Consider the following 25,037-nt stretch of genomic DNA (forward strand, 5'->3'; position numbering starts at 1 on the left):
GGTAGTATATGTAGGTCCCTGTTTAAAACCCAATTTTTCGTCGAGTTTAATCAAAATTACAAAGTAAAAACTTTATGACATGAATTTAAATTATTATTTTGTGTATAATATACAGTACATTAGTTGTTATATTTTTATGGTATGTTTTAAATTGAAATTCAAATCGGATGTATTAGAATATTCAAATACACTCGTTTGAACCTCAAAGCAAGGTCGATCTGCTTGACATTTTGGTTGGAATGTAGTCATTAAGTCGTGGTTGATACCGCATGTCGAAAACGTGGGTCACTCGCTAACATGGGTTCACAATGAGATCATTACAACGTTCTGTGGTGACGCCAATATACGCTTGACTATGAGTTGTTATCACGTGTTGTAAACACGGTTAGCTTTTGCGAGCTCCAGCTAAAGTTGGTAAACATGACCACCGGCCAAGATCACGGTGCCCTCGACGTAAGTGAGGGGAAACCGAGATCTCCTGTGTCACTCGCCGGGCATGTCCTGGAGGTTTTCAGACATGTCAAGGTAGAAAATCTGGTTGCAGGACTAAGCGGAGGAGTCGTGTCAACGCTGGTGCTTCACCCTCTCGACCTGGTCAAAATCAGGTTTGCAGGTGAGCCACGACACTGCAGTATTACCAAGACAATTCAGTCTACTAGTAGAAAGATGTTTTTCCCACGAATATGCATTTTGATTTTCAGTTGGACATAAACGGGTAAATTACACGTTAGTAGTGCATAAACTGACAGCTGCACTAGTAGTACTTCATGTTAACTGGCAAAATGTTACTACTCCAGTAATACTCGTAGGACGCAGCTGTCATCGAGTGCACAGTTTTTCATCACTAGTAATTTAGTTATTCTATTAACATGGCTAAAGTTGTCCTCGTGTGCAGGAAGTCCATACATGTATGGATAACAGTACTCTGGAAAAAGAGCAAACGAGCACGTGGAACTTAAGATGGATAGAAAACAAACGGCTTTCGATAATACCGTTTGATCCATTTAATTTTGAAAGGTTCTCAATAAAGGCTGTTTATGAACCTATTCAATATCAAGCCGATTTAAACAGTTAAGCATTTATTTGATATCCTATATGTCCACCTTAAAGCCCAAGTGACGTGCCTATACACATTCTAAAATAGATATTGTAATGAAAAATACATAAAGCTCAACGAACTGGCGGAGGACCAGTCGTCACCGGGTCCTATACATACGGGGAATGATCAGCCCGCATGAGGAGCAGGTGTGCGCCTCCCAATCAGCGCAGCCGCGCGGGCACCTGCACAGCTCATGCTGAAGCGGCAGGATCATGACAGTACCCCCCCCCCTCAAAGGCACAGCTCCCAGACGTGCCTAAACGAAAAAACAGACAATAACACAGGCAGGGGTGGGCGGAAGGGGGTCCGGAGGAGGGCACACCCCCCCCTGAACCCCAGACTGGTGGCCATCCAGGCCACCAAACACGAGGCGTCCGGGCGGACAGGTCAGGAGGACGACCCGGACGCCAAGCACCAGGGTCCCCACGGGGCGACTCGGGCGGACGACCTCTGTGGGGAACCAAACGGCGAGGCAGGAACCAGAACGACCCCGTCGCCGCCGCCTCCTGGACAGGAACGTGAGAAGGCGGCAGCAGCATCACCAACTCCACCTCCTCCTGGACGGGATCGTGAGGCGGCTGGGGAACTGTCGCCACCTCCTGGACAGGAACGTGAGGGCGTGCCCGTCGCCAACAGAGCAGGAACGGGTAGCGGCCGCGGGCCGGTCGCCAACAGAGCAGGAACGGGGAGTGTCCGCGGACCGGTCGCCACTGCCACTCCAGAGCACGGACGAGAAGCGGCTGTGGAGACGTCGCCACCTTCTGGACAGCAATGTGAGGCGGCATCGGGTCAGTCCCCACTGCCACGTGAGCTTGCAGTGCATCCGTAGAAACAGCAACGTGGGCGTGACGCAGTGGCGAATCCGTTTCCAGGGCAACGTGAACCTGAGTAGGCGGAGAGTCAGTCGAAACTGACACGTGGGCATGTCTCGGGAGCGGGTCAGTTCCAACTGCCGCGTGAGCTCTGCTCGGAACCGCCAACACTGCGACGTGCACTTGAGGTGGCGAGTCTGCTCCCACTGTGGCGTGCACCCGGCAAGGGGCCGAGTCGGTTTCCACGGCAACGTGAACCTGAGCAGGCGGAGAGTCAGTCGAAACTGACACGTGGGCGTGTCTCGGGAGCGGGTCAGTTCCAACTGCCACGTGAACCTGAGTCAGCAGCGAGTCCGTCGCCGTTGCAACGTCAGCGTAGGTCGGCTGCTTCGCCAATCCTTGCCGGACCTGGGCCGTGAGAGCCGCCAATTCAGCGCTCTGCCTCTCTAACTGCGCCCGCATTTCGCGACAGAACGCCTCGTGGTTTGGCGGCTCCTCCTCCCTCTGGGCTTGAGGCTTCGCCACCAGCTGCGGATCTGCCAGTCTCACCGTTGCCGGCAAGGAGTTGGAGGACGGTGTCTTCGTTGCCGCGCAGCGAGAGGCACAAGGGAGCGCCCGGCCGGGGCGTCTCCTCTGGCCGCCACGCGGAGGTCCCGGGTAGATGGCCAATCGGGTTCCCTCGTACCGATTACTGTACTTGGATCTACCCGGCGAAGTCGCTCGGGTGCTGGAAACGCGGGGAGGGGGCGCAAACTGACTGGGGTGAAAGATCGGACGAGCAGATTCATATTCAAATTCGTCGGAGTCGTACTCAGGCAGCCGGTCATACAAATCGTGGTCCTCCTCATATTCCGAAAAGTCAGAGTCCAGAAGAATATGAGGAGCCGGACGGGTCGTGTTCGGGACGTATTCATACCTCGCTGGCGGAGCGTAAGACACGGAAGTGGAGGACATCAGGGAGCCTACCCGGATTGGGCAGGCTTGGTCCTCCGGCAGACGGTCTGCCTTGCGTCGGTCCCGGCGACGCCGAGTCTTTCCTGCTGGGTCCTGTACTGGCCAGTTCGTTCTGTCACGTCCCATCGGAACGAGAGGTAGGACCCAAATGCAGGAACTCGGAAGACGCAAGGTAGTTCAAGAAGAGACACGTTTATTGTATGCAGAGTTCGGGGATCGAGCAGGCAGTCCGGTGCACGGGGAAACAACGCAGGCAGAAGTGTCAAGGAATCAGGCTTACGAGGTTGGTCGGAGAACGGACGGAGGTCGGTACACACAGGTTCAGTCAGGAATACGAGAGTGCTGGAACGGGACATAAAGCTCAACGAACTGGCGGAGGACCAGTCGTCACCGGGTCCTATATATACGGGGGATGATCAGCCCGCATGAGGAGCAGGTGTGCGCCTCCCAATCAGCGCAGCCGCGCGGGCACCTGCACAGCTCATGCTGAAGCGGCAGGATCATGACACGTATGAAGAGTAAATCCATCCTCCCGAGTGGTTGAGCAATATCCAGCAATACAACGAGCCGGCAATTTGGTTAACACGAAGGAACAAAGAGGTCCCTTCCCACAGGTAAATCTGGTATAAACACACAAGGCCACCTGAGTGCGCTCCTGCTGATAACGTCACTTCCTGCTTCTTCTCCAAAACTAATCCCTCGAGAGGATTTCATGGCGGGAGTTACAAATATATAGTATATGTCAAAATCATGTTGTGTGATGAAAAAACGGATGCGTCCAGTCCGACTGCCTTTTTTTTTTGTTGTTTTTTAATTAAAAACATACTAAAAAAAAATCATGCTTTTGGTGTCAGTGGACCTTTAGTAGGCCCAAGTGAAACTACTTAGTTCTAGTGAATACAAAGACTGTACTAGTACTGTACATGGATCTGAAACTGATATCAAATATATTAACGCTGTGACAGCTTTCCATAGAATTGAAATGGCAAACAATTGAAATGCATTGGCATTGCAGTAAAGCCACCATATTGTTGTCCATTCAATGTATAAATCTCAAATGTTATTTATTTATTTGTTTATGATTATCAGGATGAAACATTTTATAAGTGTTATTATTTTCTGTGATGGACCATGCATCACTTGCAAAACAAGACCTAATGCGCTTTTATATTTTTTTACTGCAGTGAGTGATGGTTTGGAATTGAGACCCAAATATACTGGCATAATACATTGTATGAAGAGTGTGTGGCACCAGGAGGGAGTGAAGGGACTCTATCAAGGCGTAACCCCCAACGTGTGGGGTGCTGGAGCATCTTGGGGTCTTTACTTTTTCTTGTAAGTCTGTTTTTTTTTCCCCCAGCAATTATTTTTGGGTCCATGATACACTGTTTTATCCTCAGCTACAATGCAATCAAAGCATATGTAAAGGAAGGTCGTCGGACAGAACTGAGTGCTACGGAGCATCTAGTGTCTGCAGCCGAAGCAGGTTGGTTTGAACACTACTATATGCTACCTGTCTCCTAGCTTCAACAGCACTTGGGTAATAATGTTCTGTCTTGATCTCATTCCGCCCCACGAGACTTCACTTTTAGGCATCTCAAATTGTTTATAAATTTAAGCTTCAGGAAAGAATGCTGAAATTGCACTAACCATCTAATCTTTGTCCCTCTATACAGGAATTCTAACCCTCACCATCACAAACCCCATCTGGGTGACCAAGACAAGGCTTGTACTGCAGTACAGCTCTGACCCAACCCGTAAACAATACAAGGGGATGCTGGATGCCTTGTTGAAGATTTACCGGATGGAGGGGGTGTCAGGCCTCTACAAGGTCAGTATTGTAATGTACTTGAAATGCCCAAACAATAAAAAATTAATACATTGGAAACAGAAGTGACGTCAAGCCTCAAGTATGAGTTTTTAAAATCCAGATAATTTTATTCTTCATGCTTTTTAGAGTTTTGACACTTTTGAATTGATATTTCTTGCACTGTAAGCGGTTTGAATTGCACAAATATGGTTGTCTTTGTTTTAAATGTTTCTAAACTGTTTTTTCTTTGTTTTTAAATGCTTTTAATCTTGTAAAGCACATTGAGGTACTGTGGGTATGATATGTGCTTTCAAGAAATTGGCTTTGTAGCGTTACCAGCTAATACATTTTAGCAAACAGCATTGTGATGCCAACAAAATTTGACTGCTCTTTCCATAATCACCACTAGAGGGGAAGAATACAACACTTTTGTGGTGGCGCTTCTTTTGTTCTCATCTTAAATCCAAAAGGAAATTAAACGTTCATTCGACTTAACAGTCACATACTTTACACCACATAGAGAACAAGGCCACGCAATAGCAGGCAAGGAAGAAATGGCATGGCAATTACCATACAGTATTTTGTCTCCGGTGGCACGGTGGGTGACCAGAGTCCCGGCCCCGTATGTTTTCTCCAGGCACTCCGGTTTCCTCCCAAAGACATGCATTGAAGGTTAATTTGAAGACTCAAAATTGCACATAGGTGTGAATGTGAGTGTGAATAGTTGTTTATACCAAAGACATGCATTGAAGGTTAATTTGAAGACTCAAAATTGCACATAGGTGTGAATGTGAGTGTGAATAGTTGTTTATATGTGCCATCTAATTTGCTGGCAACCAGTTCAGGGTGTAACCTGCATCCTGCCCGAAGATAGCTACGATAGGCTCCAACACTCCCGGGACCCTTGTGAGGATAGGCTGCCCAGACAATGGATGGATGGATTATTTTGTCTCCATCTTCGTATAATAGTAATACTATACCACACTACATAACCTACATCAGGGGTGCCCAGACCTTTTTACCGCAAGATCTACTTCTCAAGCATCCAGCCTCTCACAATCAACGGGGAGGTGAGGAGGACTTTTTTTTTTTTAAAGAATGAAGTCACAAAGCTCTACCCATTCCAAAAATGCAAAACATAATTTCAACTATATTGAGGATTCTTTATGTGTAAATGTATGTTTTGTGTGCCTTGCATAACCACATGATCCAAGATTACACAACATAATTAACTTTAAATAGACGAATGAAAATGCCCACCTGTGCTGTGTCATTCACGTCAGTGGATTCATCCAACTGCAGTGAGGAAAAACTCACAATCTTCCACCTTCATTTTTTTTGTCAAGAATCAACAACAAGTGGGATGAAATTTGTTGGATATTTTAAACTTTTTTTTTAACAAATAAAAACCTGAAAAGTGGGGTGTGCAATATTATTAGGCCCCCTTGCATTGGTACTTTGTAGCGCCACCTTTTGCTCAAATTACAGGTGCAAGTCGCTTGGGGTATGTCTCTATCAGTTTTGCACATCGAGAGACTGAAATTCTTGCCCATTCTTCCTCAGTGAGGTTGGATGGAAAGCTTTTGTGAACAGCAGTCTTCAGCTCTGCCGACAGATTTTCGATGGAATTCAGGTCTGGACTTTGTTTTGGCCATTCTAACACCTGGATACGTTTATTTGTGTACCATTCGATTGTAGATTTGTCTTTATGTTTTGGATCATTGTCCTGTTGGAAGATAAATCTCAATTCCAGTCTCAGGTCTTTTGCATACTCCAACAGGTTTTCTTCCAGAATGGTCCTGTATTTGGGTCCATTCATCTTCCCATCAATTTTAACCATCTTCCTTGTCCCTGCTGAAGAAAAGCAGGCCCAAACCATGAGGCTGCCACCACCATGTTTGACAGTGTTCTTGTGTGTTCAGGGTGATGAGCTGTGTTGCTTTTATGCCAAACATATCGTTTTGCATTGTGGCCAAAATGTTTGATTTTGGTTTCATTTGACCAGAGCACCTTCTTCCCCATGTTTGGTGTGTCTCCCAGGTGGTTTGTGGGAAAATTTAAACGAGACTTTTTATGGATATCTTTGAGAAATGGCTTTCTTCTTTCCACTCTTCCATAAAGGCCAGATTTGTGCAGTGTACGACTGATTGTTGTCCTATGGACAGAATCTCCCACCTCAGCTGTAGATCTCTGCAGTTCATCCAGAGTGATCATGGGCCTCTCGTCTGCATGTCTGATCAGTCTTCTCCTTGTTCGAGATGAAAGTTTAGAGTGCTCCTTGAGATGTTTAAAGCTTGGGAAATCTTTTTGTATACAAATCCAGCTTCAAACCTCTCCACAACAGTATCCCCAACCTGTGTGGCGTGTTCTTGGTCTTCATGACGCTCTTTGCACTTTAAACAGAACCCTGAGACTATCACAGAGCATGTGCATTTACACGGAGACTTGATTACACACAGGTGGATTCTGTTTATCAACATCAGTCAACATTAGATTTTTCAGAGATCCTCACTGAACCTCTGGAGTGAGTTTGGTGCAGTGAAAGTAAAGGGACCGAATATTGCATGCCCCACTTTTCAGATTTTTATTTGTTAAAAAAGTATAAAATGGCCAATAAATAAATAAATTTAATTCCACTTCATGATTTTGTCACAATTGTTGATTCTTGACAAACAATATTATTCTTATATCTTTATGTTTGAAGCCTGAAATGGGGCGAAAGACTGAAAAGTTCAAGGGGGCTGAATACTTTCACAAGGCACTGTAGCTGAGATTGGCTACAGCACTCCTGCAACCCTCATGAGGATAAGCGGCTCAGAAAATTGATGGATGGATATTAATTGTATTAAGCCTTGTAGTGGTGGCATGGTTTACATTCCAAAAATATGCATGGCAGTGTAAGTTAAGACTTTAAATAGCCTATAGGTATGAATGTGAGTCTCATGATTGTCTACTGTATATTATGCCCCGAAAATGGCTGGCGAGTAGTTCAAGGTGTATCCCACCTCTCGCCCACTGTTAGCTGAGATAGGCGCTCGCACGTTCGCGACCATAGTGAGGGAAAAGCAGCAAAGAAAATGGGTGAATAGAGGTTTGGAACCACTAAGTGCATATGGTTGTGTATGGAATGGAGACACACAGCTGAAAGGGCGTGTTGGGATTATGCCTTTTAAAACACGACATGGCTTTGTGTATGGAAACCATAATTGTTGCCGTTAATGCAAAATCACGACAGCCTTAGCAAATAGCGGTTTCTACTGTGTTTTGTTTATTGTATATGTGTAATTTTCAGTGGTGTACAACTGTACTGCATCATACTGCCAATTATTGTATACTATGTAATACTGTCTAAGTGAGTCACCTAAAAGATTAAATACGCAATTAGTCACAATGTTGCGTTGCCGGTTGTTTTATTTTTGTCTTCAGTGTTTCAACACCACTGTATTTAGCTAATGACAACAGATTACCCGGTGACTGTAAGTAGGCAATGATAAATATTGTATGTTGTGTTTTGCTGGTGAGGGATGTTTCAAATTACTTACAAGACAAAATCTTTAAAGGGTTATGTTCCTGGTCTTTTTGGAACATCTCACGGTGCACTTCAGTTCATGGCCTATGAGGAGCTGAAGAGAGACTACAGTAAATACAAAAAGGTTTCTTCAGATGCAAAACTGGTGAGTCATTTTACTCTATAAGCCACAGACAGCCTTTACAGCATTTAATACCCTTCAGAACTTTCAGTTGAATCAGAGGAAGACCACCGTAGACTGACTTATGTTGTATTTCCCGTCGGTGTACCTGAGTCTTTTCTTGCTTAATCAATCACTATGTCCATTCAACAGAATGCATTGGAATACATCACAATGGCTGCGCTATCAAAAATATTCGCTGTGGCTACTACATACCCATATCAAGTGGTGCGTGCGCGACTCCAAGACCAGCACAATAGATACAATGGTGTTGTCGATGTCATCAAACGGACTTGGAGGTATGGTAGTGGCTCGATACAATAATGATCCATCAGTGATACTTCCTACAAGTCTGACTTCACTCTGAGTAGATAGATTACAATGATTGTGTGCGTGAATTTCTGCATGCGTGCATGCATGCATGCATACATGGGTCCGTGTGTGCATAATGGTCCCTACTCTTTCTGCAGGAATGAAGGTGCCACTGGGTTCTACAAAGGCATTGTCCCCAACCTGATTCGTGTCACTCCAGCATGCTGTATTACATTTGTAGTTTACGAAAATGTCTCCCGCTTCTTACTTGGTTCAAGTTAACAAAGTCTAACAGAAAAAAGGAAGACAAAACACTTAGACTGCAAGCTCAGCAAGAGTGACTGAATGGTCAGCGTGTCAGAATACAGTATTGACCTCAGTGCATGTACTGGGTATTACACTGAAAACCATTGCAACAAGTCTCCTTGTTGAACTTGAGAGTGGCTGATTGATTCCATGCCGGTGCCACTGAGTTTTGTTTTTACAGGGATGAATAAATGTATCCATCCAAAGGACTTTCATAAATTAGAAATGTCATAGCTAAATTTGCTTTTTCTACTTTATCTGAAGCAGAAACATGATGAATATAAATAGTTGAACAAGGTTCATTAAATTGTGTATTTTTAAATAATTAATGTGGAAAAACAAGACATCTTGACATAACATTTATATATTTATTCATAGAATGTTATATGCTGGCCACAATGATTGATTTTTTGTTATAAACTTGGAAATTAATTCTAGCCTGAATTGTCTCTGTGTTTCTTAGGTACATTACTACAAAAAACAAAACCAAGGAAAAAAACAACAACATAAGCCTGATTACATCGAGACCTTAAACAGCACAAAAAAATCAAGTCAAACAAAAGAGCTAAAAAAAAAAGCTGCCAGAAAATGACACGATCCAAATTCATGAAGAGTCAAGAAATAAAATAATTGATAATCAGTCTGGAATGGGTTACGTAAGCCATTTCTAAAGATTTAGGATTCCAGCGAACCACAAAGAGAGCCATTAACCTCAAATGGAGAATTTATAGAACAGTGGTGAACCTTTCCAGGAGTGGCCAGACTAGAAAGATTACTACAAGAGAACACCAATGACGCATCCGGGAGGCCTCAACGGAGTTCAGTACAACTTTTAAATGAACTGCAGGGCTCCCTTGCCTCAGTTAATGTCAGTGTTCATGACACAACAGTAAGGAAGAGACTGGGAAAAAGTTGCATACATGCCAGAGTTCAGAGGCAAAACCTATTGCTGAGCAAGAGGAACATCAAGGCGCATCTTATTTTAAAAAAAATGTATACAGGGGTACATATTTTCCGAGCCGCTTATCCTCACAAGGGTCGCGGAAGTGCTGGAGCCTATCCCAGCTAGCTTCAGGCAGGAAGGGGGGTGCACCCTGAACTGGTTGCCACCCAATCTCAGCCCACATAAGAACAACCAGCCATTTGCGCACACATTTACACCTGCGGGCACTTTGGAGTCTTCAACTAATGCATATATTTGGGATGTGGGAGGAAAACTGGAGAAAATCCATACAGGAATGGGGTGAACATGCAAACTCCACAGAGGTAGGGCCAGGATTTGAATCACATGGTTTTTGTCTCGTTACATTTGCCGTAAATGTCACAGATCAGTTCAGAAAAGAACGTCATACCAACAGGGAAACATTATGTTGGTATTGTGATATATACTTAAGAATCTGGACAACTTTCTGTGATTAATGGTACAATGAATTCCTCTATTCAATATAAAATCCTGAAGGAGAATATTGACCCATCAGTTTGTGACCTCAAGCTGTAGCGCAATTGGGTTCTGCAACAGGACAACAATCCAAAACACCAGCAAGTCAACTTCTGACTGGCTGAATAATACAAAATGAAGATTTTGGCATGGCCTAGTCAAATTTCAGACTAGAATATGACCGAGATGCTTTTCCGAAACCCTCCATTTTTGCTGAATTAAAAAAATTCTGTGAGGGAGAGTGGGCTAAAATATCTCCACAGAGATCTGAAAGACTGACATTAATTAGAAAAGACTGAATGTCAGATGTTGCTGGTTTAGGGGGGCATTACTATTCACAAAGGGATAGGTAACTTTGCATATAATGTATATTTTTCTTTTTTTCCCTTGACAAATTAAATCACTGTTTAAATACAGTATTTTAGGTCCACTTGGGTTACATTTAATGTTCAATTTTCTGTGGTAATCTCAAACATTAAACTGGTGAGACTATGCAAAAATAAGAATCTGACAAAAGGCCAGTATTTTTTGACAGCACAGTATTTTATACAGTTAGTGATAACTTAAATCCTAAATAAAGGTGAGTTTCATGAAACACTAGACAAATGTGTATTCTAGTATGCAAATACAATTTGACTGATTGTAAATATGTAATTGATAGCATTTTAGGTCATATTTAGAAACCTTATCAAAGATTGCTTTATTAACAATGGAAAAAGCATACAAAAAAGTCAAATAAGTACATATTAGCAATGACTGCTGAAAGCACCAGCGAGCAGAAAAATTACAGTACAATGGACTTTTTTTTTCTTTTTTTTTCCCCCCCTGGTAAAGTGAATAACCTGTCAAATACAGAATTGTGTCAACAAAACATTTAAAATAAAGCTCCCATCAGCGATGTAAGGCCTCAGCAAACTGTACCCGCTCATTTGAGAAGACCAGATAACATGCTGTTATACTACCAGGGCTGACCCGATTCCTCTTATGTAACTATTTGGGAAGCTCTTCGATTATAATCCTGGAAACTGAATTCCACCCTGTGGATGCATCACCACGGGGATAGTCAGCGCAGGTCCCCACCCATACGGCCACGTCCACCAACCCTGCTTTGACACCCTCACACAGTCCTTCCACTGAGACAGAAATAGAGCACAAAGACAGGACACATAAATTGCAGGGAACACCCATAACGCATGGCCGCAAAACTTGTGTATTATTTTGTGACCTCTCCCAATGTTTACTTCGCAAGCTCTACAGTAGTTTAAACTACCACTGAACTTAATAGCTCAACATGAAATTGATTTTGGCTTCTAAGCTTTGCAAACTTGTTTAAAGAATGTACAGTGCCTTATGAAAGTATTCGGCCCCCTTGAACTTCTCAACCTGTCGTCACATTTCAGGTTTCAAACATAAAGATATAAAATTAAAATGTCTTTGTCAAGAATCAACAAGAAGTGGGTCACAATTGTGAAGTGGAACGACATTTATTGGATATTTTAAATTTTTTAACAAATAAAAACCTGAAAAGTGGGGCGTGCAATATTATTCCGCCCCCCTTGCATTGATACTTTGTAGCGCCACCGTTTGCTGCAATTACAGGTGCAAGTCGCTTGGAGTATGTCTCTTATCAGTTTTGCACATCAAGAGACTGAAATTCTTGCCCATTCTTCCTTGGAAAACAGCTCAAGCTCAATGAGGTTGGATGGAAAGCATTTGTGAACAGCAGTCTTCAGCTCTACCCACAGATTCTTGATAGGATTCAGGTCTGGACTTTGACCTGACCATTATAACACCTGGATACATTTATTTGTGAATCATTCAATTGTAGATTTGACCTTATGTTTTGATCATTGTCCTGTTGGAAGATAAATCTCAATTCCAGTCTCAGGTCTTTTGCACACTCCAATGGTCCTGTATTTGGCTTCATTTACCTTCCCATCAATTTTAACCATCTTCCCTGTCCCTGCTGAAGAAAAGCAGGCCCAAACCATGAGGCTGCCACCACCATGTTTGACAGTGGGGATGGTGTGTTCAGGCTGATGAGCTGTGTTGCTTTTACGCCAAACATATTGGTTTGCATTGTGGCCAAAAAGTTCGATTTTGGTTTCATCTGACCAGAGCACTTCTTGCACATTTTTGGTGTGTCTCCCAGCTGGCTTGTGGCAAACTTTAAGCGAGACTTTTTCTGGATATATTTGAGAAATGGCTTTCTTCTTGCTACTCTCCCATAAAGGCCAGATTTGTGCAGTGTATGACAGATTGTTGTCCCATGGACAGACTCTCCCACTTCAGCTGTAGATCTCTGCAGTTCATCCAGAGTGATCATGGGCCTCTCGTCTGCATGTCTGATCAGTCTTCTCCTTGTTTGAGCTAAAAGTTTAGAGGGACGGGCGGGTCTTGGTAGATTTGCAGTGGTCTGATACTCCTTCCATTTCAATATGATTGCTTGCACAGTGCTCCTTGAGATGTTTAAAGCTTGGGAAATCTTTTTGTGTCCAAATCCAGCTTTAAAATTCTCCACAACAGTATCTCGAACCTGCCTGGTGTGTTCTTGGTCTTCATGATGCTCTCTGCACTTTAAACAGAACCCTGAGACTATCACAGAGCAGGTGCATTTATACGGAGACTTGATTACACACAGGTGGATTGTATTTATCATCATCAGTCAACATTGGATCATTCAGAGATCCTCACTGAACGTCTGGAGTGAGTTTGCTGCACTGAAAGTAAAGGGGCCGAATAATATTGCATGCTCTACTTTTCAGTTTTTACGTGATAAAAAAAGTATAAAATATCCAATAAATTTCATTCCACTTCACGATTGTGTCCCACTTATTGATTCTTGACAAACAATATTGATCTCATATCTTTATGTTTGAACCCTGAAATGTGGCAAAAGGTTGAAAAGTTTAAAGGGGCCGAATAGTTTCACAAGGCACTTCAACTGTGCCAATATAAATGTCCCAATATCAAGAGGAGAATGGACACCTCACTCTTATAATCTTGACATTCACAACTGGCCATTTCTTAAGTGTTGGCACTCTTGTTGAAGTATGTACTGTTCTGTATCACCAAACTGGCAGAGTCATTGTTGTTTTGTTTTGTGTTGTTCTGATTTCCATGCGGGCAGCGTGCATTCATTTCCACCCAGTGAAGGTGTGGACGAATGCGTAAAATGTTTTTATTCAGTATGTGCTCTGCAAATGACTCGCAACCAGTCCACTCCAAAAAGATGTCTGCCTTTTGCCAGAAGTCAACTTGGAATCCATCTTCCTGGAAACCTTGACCAGGATACATGGTTTGACAGCAAATGTCCTGATTTTAATTAAGAGTCGACATTTTCGACAAAATTGTTTAGGCAAGGATGTATTGAAGCAGAACAGTGGAGCAACTGTTAAGAGTGTTGACCTCACAGTTCTTGGGACCGTGGTTCAAATCCCAGTCCCACCTGTGTGGTATTTGTATGTTCTCCCCATACCTGTGTGGGTTTTCTCCAGGCACTCTGGTTTCCTCCCACAACCCAAAAATGTGCATAAATTGAAGACTCTAAATTGTCCCTAGGTGTGATTGTAAGTGTGGCTGTTGCCTGTCTCTGTGTGCCTTGTTGAGGGTATACCCAGCCTCCTGCCCGTTGATAGTTGGGATAGGCTGATGCACTCTTGCAACCTTTGTGAGCATAAGCAGCTAAGAAAATGGATGGATGGACGGATATTGAATGGTGGTTTTGGTTTTCCACAAATACCTTTGGGCCAAAGTAGAACAGAAATCATGAGCCAGGCCCTTTCACTGTTCAAAGTATCCCAGTAGGCCTCTCAGGGGTGGGAGTAAGTCATTACTTTGCAGAAAACCCACCCAGGCACAGGGAGAACATGCAAACTCCACACATGTGGGGCTGGGATTTGAACTCCGGTCCTCTGAACTGTGAGGCCAGCACTCTACAGTTGCATCACACTGTGCTGCCATGATAAGAGTATTGAATTTAAAAAAAAAAAAAAAAAAGCAAGGAGGCTGATTAACATTTTTGCACTTTCAAAGCTGTCAAGGGGGTCTTCGTTTATTGCCCCTTCAAAACTGAGGATCGTGGGTTTTCAGTTATTCTATGAACATGCTATGGTATGACTCACTTTATTTCTGAAGTGACAAACAGACCTGTGACAAATGAGAATTTGCGTCTTGTAGTGCTGCAATTAGTAATCAAGTACTGTATTCTACTGGCAATTCTATCGGAATAATCAAGTACAAAGAAAAAAAAATGTTTTTCTTGGTTAAAACTTAAGTATGAATACACAACAGAAGAAGGCACTTCACTTAAAAGTCAACTGACAGCCATATATGCATTTTAAAATAGGTACTATGAAAACTACACATAACATTCATTTCAATGTCTATACGAAAAAACAATGAGCATGTCATTAATGCGCAAAGTTGCAGAAGTCTCACTTGACATCCCAGTGGCGGGGATATTGCCTGCAACGTCATTTGCAGATGGCACACTGGGACAGTCGCCATTGAGAAGACACTGTGCCACCTGCTACGGGAGACGAACATGAGATTTTCAGATTTTTTTGACCCCTCTTCTGAAACTGAAGCTCATTTTGAAGAAGAGAACATTTCAAAATCGAGTGAAGTGACCAGGGCAATATTAACCTATCATTTCGAGCCATATTTAAATGATATGCGGATCACTTCTAACAAACAACATACTCCCCGACAGACGGAGAAGGAACCCGATGAAATATTAAAAATGACAGGCCTATAATTGTTCGATTTACTAACTTTTTTTACAAGTCTTGTGGATGTAGTGTAGTCAGTAGGACCCTTGCCAGGCGAAGTAACTACTTCAGGGGTGCCCAGACCCCGGAGAGGGGGGCTCCTTTCTCCTCCCCACCAGCGGTGTGACAGCATGGGCCAGCCAGCCTCTGGGCCTGACTCACCTCCGCGTCGGGTGAAACGGTAGCTAACAGTGGCAACTGGCGAAATGACGCAGATCTTTTGTTACGTTCTGAGAGAAGGATTACATCGTCAGACGTGGACGGATCTTTTTATTCATCCTGCTGCTATCAGACAAGTACACAGACACTACCAACATGATGCGAATGTCGGTAGACATTCTGAGAGAAGAATTTTTATTTTTGCTGCTTTCAGGGAAGTTTTTAGAGTTTGGTGACTTTACGTCTAGTTAGCTCATATTCCACGCAACTAAACTGTCTTTGTACTTCTATTTTGTTATTGTTTTGTGTTAGTATTGTGTGTGATTAAATTGTCTTAAATGCAATATAAGGGCTTTGCTATATTTTGCCGGTTTGACCAAGGGGATTTATTTTAAATTCACATATAACGAGCTATAAACTGTGAGACAAATAGCCCCCACAACTTATTTTAGTTTAAATAGCTGTATACACACCTACTTGTCATTTAGAACCCTCAAAGCTCTATTCCTTTGCACCTGTGCAATCCATTTTTCTCAACAAACCGGGTGTATTGGAAACGTGTGAAGAGTGAATCCATCCTCCCTAATGTTTGAGCAAAATCCAGCCAATACAACGAGCTGGCATTTTGGCTAACACGATGAAAAAACAAGTAATTTTTCGATGGTACAATAGGTATAATCCAATATAAACACTCCACCCCGTTACTGCAAAAACGTTACTTCCTGGTTCTCTCAAACACAAATGCTTCATGGCAGGAGATCCAATAATCCATATACGACAACATCCTGACGTGTGGTGAAAAAATGGATGCGCCCATTCCAGCTGACATTTTTTTTTAATTGTAAACATACTTAAAATTATGTTTTACGTGTCAGTTGACCTTTAATAATGAACGCCCAATATGTTTCTTCTTCTATGATATAATATATCTTGCATGACTTTATAGAGTAGAAAACAGTTTTTTTGTTTGTTTTTTTTTGTCTACAAACATTTCTATTGAGGCAATTTCAAGTAACAAATATAACAAATGTCATCTTGTCATCTTGTTTTGAAGGTACAATTTTATCCAACCGTCGTATCTCAATTGAAAAACTAGGGGATACTAGTACTACAGTATTACTCTGTTTAACTGTTACATCAAAAAGAGATGAGGAAAAGGACACAAAGAAGAATGGAGTTTCATGACTAGCTCTGTTTGATTAATTGGTAAATAAAGGGAATTTAAAAAAAAAAATACAGTACAAGACTGTTTCTTCAGAACACTAGACTGACCAAACAACTCTGTAATGTACAGAAAGCCCAAATAGCACATTGCTGGCCAACTGTGTGACAACGTGCATGATCGCTTGAAAAGCGAGCTGGTAAAGAAGGCAAGCAATTTTTTTTTTAAATAACATCGTTATTGTTACATTAAATGGCATTGTTGTTTCTGTGTAGATTAACAGTGGTTCTTGGAATGTATAGAGGTCGTGCATGTGATGTCACAATTTTCACGGCGCCATATTGCCGGTCAAAAAGAGCTGCTCGACAGTGTGGGGACATTGAACAGGAGGAGAATATACACGATGCTGGAGACTTGTTGTGCTGTTGGTTAACACAACAGACGAGACAGATATTCAAAGACATCATGCATGAGATCAACCATCAGTCACACAGGTTTACCGAAGTTCAACATGTGGCCGCAACCCTAAATCCTTAAAAAAATCATACATTGTGATTTCTGGATTATTCTTTTTAGATTCTCTCTCTCACAGCGGGCATGCACGTACGATGAACATTTCAGACCCCTCCATGATTTCTAAGTGGGAGAACTTGCAATATAGCAGGGCGTTCAAATACTTTCAAATATTTTCTTCACTGTAAATATTGGTATTTGTACTGAAAAAATCTGAGTGGCTCCATCACTATGTGGGATTTGTTCTTGATTGAGAACAGATTCAGCAACGAAGTATTTGTACGCATCCAGACTTTTCTGTCCTTTCAAACTCTTCCGTGTAAATCTTGATGACTTACTCACCAGATATATGTGTAGAGCCAGTTGTCGAAGATAAGCAGAATCTGGTTAATAGTCCAATTTCGTTATCAGCGAAAACTTTGACTTCGGCATTAAATATGGGTCCTCTATGCCAGGTGTCTCTCATTTTGCCACATACCTTCGTTTATAATCACCTTCTAAATGTTTAACGGTATCGGACAAAACTCTGGGTGTCGTGCTGTAAGACGTATTTTCGCATTGTCTCCAACTGACTGAGTAGTTTGTTTGACCGACACTTCCGGTCAGTGACGTGATTTGATGACGTAGGTGCTCGAGCTCTATACCTTGTTTAGCTGTTGTGGCGTCAATGTCAGATGACGTCAGTGGGGCGCGACGTCAGAGGACGCTATGTGAGTGCAGCTTGGGGCAGACAGGTTGGCGGTTGAAAAGCGAAATAAACATCAGCCACGTTAAAAAATACAATTGGACTTACGTCTACATTATTTGATAACATGACAGTTGTCACTGTTATTGCCAATTCATGTTGTACAATTGCTTTTTTTTTAATGAAACCTTTACTTTACATCAGGGTTGTCAAACTTATTTTTGTCACGGGCCACATTGTAGTTTCGGTTTCCCTCAGACGCACGTTGAAACTGTGAAACCATAAAAAACTGTACTTGACTCACCATATTTGTACCAGAAATTATTTTTTGGTCAGAAATCAAAGGTAATGTATTTTGCAACTTTGCTGATGTTTGGTAACACAGAAATGATTGTAGTATCTCAACATTATCATTTATATGGCAATTTGTAATTTTGACACAGATTTTAGGGAGAATCATGGAATCACATGATTTGCCTTCGCAGGCTGCATAAAATCATGTGGTAGACCAAATCTGGCCCCCGGGCTTTGAGTTTGACACCTGTGCTTTACCTCTACCAGTGAGACCAACAGAGTGTTATTTGTTAAAAGTTAAGAACGAACTGCATATGTTCAGTAGTGGCATTAGAGACTTCAACCTAATAAATAGTCATTAAGGCCTTCAGTATTATCCATCCATCCATTTTCTTAGCCCCTTATCCTATAGGGTAAGGGTTAGACAAGGTACACCCTGGACTGGTTGCCAGCAAATCACAGGCTTTCAGCATTATGTTGTCACTTATCTATTTTTGTAGTACAATACTAAGTTGTACACATAGCTTGAGAGACGGAAAGTTACAAAGTGATCAGTGCTTTGGTCAAAGTACTATGTCTTTTCAAATCAGTGACTTGAAGTTCAAGTGAAGTCTCTCGTCAGTATTGTTCAAGTCGGGTTGCCAGTCTCTTAACATGTTGTCAAGTTGAGTCTAACATTATTAAATTTATAACTTGAGTCACATTACTTCAACTATACTTCTGATGACTTGTTAAAAATCAAGTCCACCAATGATGTGAATGGGCGTAATGTTATAAAATATCTTTGTAATCAGAACTTTCTATGTCATTCGCTCTCCTTTTTTGTATGACATTGATAAACTGACCATAAATCATAATTTCACCAAATGCAGTTGGCTGCTTTGCTCTCTTTTCTTCCTGCTTCACCCTGTCCATTTTTGACATCATGGCCATTACCAGGTATCTGACTTTGCTGTGCTTTTCAGATGAATAAATGAGTTTTGTTTCAGTTTGTCAGTAACACAATGTTGGAAGAAAACATTTAAGCACATTAGACATTACAATACTGTAATTGTCTTCTACTTAGCCTGGTCGTTCCCATGTTTTTTTCATATTCAAATTTAACCCTTGTAATCATACCTGAAGATGTTCTGTGAATATTAATGGTTGAGTTGAGCTCTGGACTGCCTTGGTCCAGGTATATTATGGACTCTATGGGCAGTGGCGCTGTGCACTCTGCTCCATTGAAGGTGAAGTACCACCTTTGGCAACAAGCATTCTTGCACTTGAGTCTGAGGGAGCCACTGAAGAGGACTCTGAGGGCACTGTCTGAGCGCAGCTTGGTAAATGTACAGTCCTACAAAACAAAAAAGAATGGCTTGTTTGAGGCCTCTCTCTCGTTCTCCTCCCCCACTGTTGTCTTCTTGGTCTTGTACACAAATTGTTGCACATTTAATAGCATCTGAAGTATAGTCATGCATACTTAGTATGCTATAGAGCTTGTGCATCTCACATCATAAAATCACGTGACTTTTGTTTACCTCGCCATATTACCGGTCTAACTAACCATTGCTCAATGCTAAGTCGGTTGGAGACGACACGGAATTATGTCTTTTAGCATGACGCCCAAAGTCTTGTCCAATACCGTTAGATATTTAGAAGGTGAAAATAAATGACGGTTCATGGAAAAATTAGATAAACTGGGTATAGAGGACCTGTATTTAATGCCGAAATCGATGTTTTCGCCGATAAGAAATTGGACTGTTAATTCGCTTCCGCGTGTCTTGGACAACTGGATATACACATGGGTCTGGTGAGTAAGTCGTCGAGATTTACATGTAAAAGTTTGAAAGTGTATATAAGTGTAAAAAAGTCTAGAAAAAAAGACGACGGTTGACAGCTCGTGAACGCGGAAGTGTGTTCGGCGACACGTCAATCTTTGCCTGAATCCATCGATCTTTTCAGCTAGTATTCAATACAAATATTTAAATAAACGACCCCTGGTTTTACACAAACTCGCATTCATTAACTACGACTGAAAAAAAAAAAAAGAGAATGGAGTTATCTCCGTGGAACGCACATAGAAGCGGTTGCAGTCACACTTAACCTCTGTAAAAGTCTGCAACAGTTTTTTTTTTTTTTTTTATTATGAACACCCATTGTTCTCAAAATAGCCAATTTGGTATGATAAATACTTTTTGGTAATTTGAGATTGAGAAGAATAGTTCCTACCTGAAATGAAGCAATCGCTACATGGGCGTGTATGTATTTTAGTTGGGCACCATCTATCATGTTTAATTGCCAAAATCCATCAATATTTTCTGGTCTTTTCAGCTCGTATTCCATAGAGTGATCTCTTTGAATATCTGTCTCGCCTGTTGTGACAACCAACAGCACAACAGGTCTCTGGTATTGTAAATATTCTCCTCCGGTTCAATGTCCCCAACAATGTCGAGCAGCTCTGTTTGACCGGCAATATGGCGCCATGAAAATGGTGACGTCACGTGAAAGAGCTCTATAGCAAGCTTGTGGGTGGCAAAACAGAGAGGAGGTAGTGGACAGAGTTCAGCATTCTGACAGCCTGATTCAACGGTATAATGTGTAGCCATGTACACGGCCTCTATGTATTTGTGTCTGATATTTAACAGCCATGCCCGGAATACATGTCTTGTACATCATGTACAGGTCATTCAACACACAGATCAATACCGAACCATTATTTAAAAGCCTTAGTTTCCCAGGAGACAGGCACACTACACCAAATTAATAGCTTGAATATGTCTAACAGGGAGACTTGACGATTTAACTCATTGACAGAAACTGGGTGGTTTGACTAAGTAGCTGCTAAGACTGAGGATTCTCTAACTTCCCTTCTAGGATGGCCATGCAGTCATTTCGGTGTGTGCATTACTCATGTCCTGCAACATTTTCCAGCTAATAACCAGAAAGGAATGTCAGTGTATCAAGTGGTTTTACGCCATTGTTCATTTAACTCTTAATGTACATTTAGTCTTGCATGCAATAGTACTCACAGCTATTTTTCCCAGGTCGATCCCATAATTCAAGGAGTTCCAGGCACACTGCTTGTAGTTTGGCCTCCAGGGCTCTTCGAAGATCTCATTGATACATTCACCCTTCTCACCTTTGAGTCCATCACGTCCAGGGATGCCCGGTGTTCCCGGGATGCCATTGGACCCGGGGTTACCGTCTCTGCCGGGAGTTCCTACTGGACCCTGCATGCAGCTGCCATACTATAGGAACAAGCAAGTCGGGGAAAATGTGGATGTTGAGGAAGAAATCAGTCGAGTTCATTATGTAATGAATTCCTCCTTCCTGAGAATTATAAGTTCATTCAGAGGGCTCATCGAAATTTAGCCAGCTGTTTTGTCATTTTTTGTCAAGGAGCCAGAATATTTGAAATTCAAGGAAATAAGTGCATGGTGACCAACAACAATGCAACAAGTGAATGACATACATCATTATCATATTGTTAATGGCAACTAAAAGGTTGGTTATGATGTCTCTTCTTTGTCTGACCACATGTGTCTGCTTGATTCATGATCCTGCTGCTTTATATAAACAAATGCCACAGCTTACTCACACCGACTCAAATATATACACGGACCTGCTAAAAACAGACATATTCAAAATGAAAGCCCTGCATGACAATTTCCCTTTGTCCTGAATATTGCAGAGTCTGCGTCCATACAATACATGTGCAGTACTGTATTCTGTAGTCATTTTTTTTTTTATAGCTGAAACAAACCGTTTACTGATATGTATGATTTCCTTCCATTAGATCAAGAAACACAAACTGACCTGTTGATATGGAACAGTTTTGGCCCAAGACCATATATCGACGCCTAAGGGACTTGGAGCGATCATGCATTTTGCTTCACAGGCACATTTGGAGCTATTAGGAGTACATGACCAAAAGACATTAATTTGAAAAAAAAAAGAAGCAGAACATGAGAACAAAGAGATTTTACTCCACTCAGTGAGATTTTTCAGTTTGAATCCCTAGGGTGGAGTCTTAAACTGTACTTCAGAAGATGAACCTCTGAAAATATGCTTTTATATAAAGGGATGTGGTGTTCTAATGTCAGCTGGGGAAACAGATGGCCAAGGGTCTGTTTTTGCAATTTGAAGTGATCTGCTAATGTGACATCACTTCTGAAAGAAACTAGGACGCCTGTGGTCAGTAGACCATGTATTTGCTGGATGGTACACCCAAAATTTGGACCCACTATTTGACTAAATATGAGTATTTGATTTACAACAAAATTAAAAAAGCATCTCAAGAGTTTTCTGACCAATCCAATGAATGGATCCACTGTCTACTTGGCTACACTGCTGACTTTGATACCAGATTCCAGCTGAAAGTTTGGTGCTGCCCGAATGAATCATACAGAATATTCCGAACACACAGCCAGTTACTGTACATGAAACATAAAGGCTTTCATGCTCAAGCGGAAAAACTGTGAATAGGGGACCGCAACTTTCCAAAGTGAATAGAATACTTGGCTTCTCAGGATGATGCCAAAAAAGGTAATTTTATGATACCCATATTTTTTTTTAACGAAAACATTGTAATTCTCTGATAGAAAGTTGCAGTTTGGGTTTCCAGTGCCACAGGTTTTTACAAAGGAACAACATGCTGTTCATCCTAACCTTTCACTGTAATGAAAATAGTACAGCTCAGATGTTCAAAATTAGCAAAATGATGTAAACCAGTCAGTGGTGTAAAAACTATAGCCTGGGGGCCATTGTTGGCCCACTGTCCATTTTTTAGAGGCCTGTAGCTGTTGCACATACAAAAAACAAGTTTACCTGACCCTCAACACTATTGGGTGTGTGTGTGCAGGGGAATAGGTGTGATGGGTGACAACTACAACTGTTGCACAAATAATAAGTGGTTATATGTAGATTTTCTTTAAATGCAAATAAACTTTGTACATTTATAATGCATACTGAATAAAGATAAGTTTCACAAGCGCAAAAAAAAAAAAAACGTTTTCCTCCACTTTCTGCTATCTCAAGGTCTGATTTCTGAAATCACAATAATTAATTGTCATCCTCAATTAAACAGCTGAGACGATGTCAGTTTATTATAGATGCTTGTTGTTTTAGTTCAGGTGTAGGTCAACTCAAGTGGGATATTGGGCTCGGGGCCACCCCAAAATAATGAAAAATTCCAAACTATTTACCTTATCACCATTCACAAAGAACTGTGATGTAATAGTTTCTCAAATATAAATAATCATCATCCTTCATTGTGGCGGCACGGTGGGTCAGCTGGTAAAGCATTGGCCTCACAGTTATGAGGACCAAGGTTCGATCCCAGGCCTGCCTGTGTGGAGTTTGCATGTTATCCCCGTGCCTGCGTGGGTTTTCTCTGGGCACTCCGGTTTCCTCCCACATCCCAAAAACATGCAATATTAATTAGACACTCTAAATTGCCCCTAGGTGTGATTGTAAGTGCGGCTGTTTGTCTCCATGTGCCCTGTGTTTGGCTGACAACCAGTTCAGGGTGTACCCTGCCCCCTGCCCATTGACAGCTGGGATAAGGTCCAGCACTCCCTGCGACCCTTGTGAGGATAAGCGGCAAAGAAAACGGATAGATGGATCCTTTGTTGTTTTATGCATGCAGTCCTCAAAGGTACACGTTTGGACAACCCTGTTCCAGGATTCTCAACATGAATGGAGCCTTCTAATGGGAACCTGAGGGAGTTCTGGAACGTCTAAGAAAAATAAACAGTTTCACTTTCATTTGATGGATTCCCACGAGAATAGAGAGAATATGTGCGCATTCTATCCCACCACTGACCACCCACGACAGTAGTTACAAATTGTGTTAATGCAAGGATTCAGCCTGCTTGTCAGTTTATTAAAAAGGGGAAAAAAGATGGATGGGCATATAAAACATGTCTTTGTATACTTCCTACTTATCACAAAGCACGAATACCACAGACGAGATAGCAGACAGTGTGCTTTCTATTTGACTTTATTCCTTCCACCAAAACGAGTTGAATAATAATAGAGAACCCGCTGACACTATTTCTAAAACTGCAGCGCATAATTCTATGGGCCGAAAGCAAATCAGTGTGGAGAGGTGCATATTTTTACCGTTTGGGGTTTTATAAGTTTCAGCTAAATGATCTCAAACATAAACGTGCGCTTTAATTACTGTCACTAAATAACATGCAAGTCATCTGAGAAATAGCAAGGCTCGTCCCCCCCACCCCGGAAGGAAAATGCCACATCGCTTTATTATGTGGACCGAGTTCTTTGCAATGTGTCTTACCTTATCAACTTCAGGATCCTTTCGGTATCCTCTACTTCTCACCTTTTCTACGCCATACACTGGTAACGCCAAGCAGACGAGGAGTAGAGAAAGGCGCTTAACTGGATGAGCCATCATACGCTGCAACTGGCCGCTCTTACTGGGAACTTTGGGAGCGTCAATTCGCCTCAAACCTTCCACTTTTTTTCAGTCCAAGGGAGGGCAGGACCAGCGGGAAGGAGCCAGTCATCGCGCAAGAAGAAAACCGTTCCAAAGCAAACAGCTCAACAACGTTCATGCTGTTCACGTGAGCGTAACTTAAAATATTCATGTGTAGCGATAATGGGGATAATTACAAATGTATCACAGAGGGCGGACACATGGAACCATTTACCAAAAACATAGTTTAAGAAGTAAACTTGATTAAGGAAAACCAATGTGATATTTGGATTAATTACATCAGTCATCGTCTATCAGCTAAATAAAATCTGTTGACCATTGTTAATTCAAGACAAAACGGCATATCTATGCACGTAATACAATCTTTTATTCTCAGCAAATGGTATACAATAAAAATTAGAAAAGCTACATTTAAACAGAAAAAAAAAAAAAACAGCAGCAGGACAATTGGAGTAAATTCAATTAAAAGCTATAGACCACTGTCAGCATTCCCAAAAGTTCCACAAGGGTTCCCTTTTAGACAAGACGACCCTGACATCTAGAGATAATGGTAACATTTTAAGAAAAGAAAAAATACAACAAATTAAAAA

The 25,037-nt window shown here is 41.9% G+C and overlaps 2 protein-coding genes across 4 annotated transcripts; one reads left to right on the top strand and one right to left on the bottom strand.

Moving 5' to 3' along the window:
- The first annotated feature begins 175 nt into the window (after window positions 1-175).
- Window positions 176-9,420, top strand: slc25a32b (solute carrier family 25 member 32b). The gene is made up of 7 exons (XM_061818978.1): window positions 176-613; window positions 4,050-4,200; window positions 4,266-4,351; window positions 4,542-4,696; window positions 8,236-8,349; window positions 8,518-8,663; window positions 8,835-9,420. Exons 1-7 carry the CDS (start codon window positions 421-423, stop codon window positions 8,956-8,958), a joined length of 969 nt encoding a protein of 322 aa, XP_061674962.1. The 5' UTR covers window positions 176-420; the 3' UTR covers window positions 8,959-9,420.
- A 15-nt stretch (window positions 9,421-9,435) lies between these two features.
- Window positions 9,436-24,531, bottom strand: LOC133500380 (collagen triple helix repeat-containing protein 1-like). 3 transcript variants are annotated; one of them, XR_009794872.1, is made up of 5 exons: window positions 24,289-24,530; window positions 21,017-21,235; window positions 19,125-19,341; window positions 17,671-17,746; window positions 11,438-11,553 (listed from the first exon to the last, which is right to left on the bottom strand). XR_009794872.1 is itself a non-coding variant. In XM_061818980.1 (4 exons), the coding sequence occupies exons 1-4, from the start codon at window positions 24,403-24,405 to the stop codon at window positions 11,411-11,413; spliced, it is 654 nt and encodes a 217-aa protein (XP_061674964.1). In that variant the 5' UTR covers window positions 24,406-24,531; the 3' UTR covers window positions 9,436-11,410. The 3 variants fall into 3 exon arrangements, 2 of the variants coding, with proteins under 2 accessions (XP_061674964.1, XP_061674963.1); XM_061818980.1 differs by lacking the exon at window positions 17,671-17,746 and having other exon boundaries at window positions 9,436-11,553; window positions 24,331-24,531; XM_061818979.1 differs by lacking the exon at window positions 17,671-17,746 and having other exon boundaries at window positions 9,447-11,553; window positions 24,289-24,526.
- Between the last annotated feature and the right edge of the window lie 506 nt (window positions 24,532-25,037).

The sequence above is a fragment of the Syngnathoides biaculeatus genome, chromosome 5, assembly GCF_019802595.1.
Source record: "Syngnathoides biaculeatus isolate LvHL_M chromosome 5, ASM1980259v1, whole genome shotgun sequence".
NCBI lineage: Eukaryota > Metazoa > Chordata > Actinopteri > Syngnathiformes > Syngnathidae > Syngnathoides > Syngnathoides biaculeatus.

Bases quoted from the DNA above. Each gene is read 5' to 3' on its own strand.
- slc25a32b (XM_061818978.1), top strand. From the start codon at position 421: ATGACCACCGGCCAAGATCACGGTGCCCTCGACGTAAGTGAGGGGAAA. The intron at 614-4,049 runs GTGAGCCACGAC...TTTTTACTGCAG, and splicing joins GGTCAAAATCAGGTTTGCAG to TGAGTGATGGTTTGGAATTG. The intron at 4,352-4,541 runs GTTGGTTTGAAC...CCCTCTATACAG, and splicing joins AGTGTCTGCAGCCGAAGCAG to GAATTCTAACCCTCACCATC.
- LOC133500380 (XM_061818979.1), bottom strand. From the start codon at position 24,405: ATGATGGCTCATCCAGTTAAGCGCCTTTCTCTACTCCTCGTCTGCTTG. The intron at 19,342-21,016 runs GTGAGTACTATT...TTTGTTTTGTAG, and splicing joins TCGACCTGGGAAAAATAGCT to GACTGTACATTTACCAAGCT. The intron at 11,554-19,124 runs GTATGATTACAA...TTTCTGTCTCAG, and splicing joins TATTCACAGAACATCTTCAG to TGGAAGGACTGTGTGAGGGT.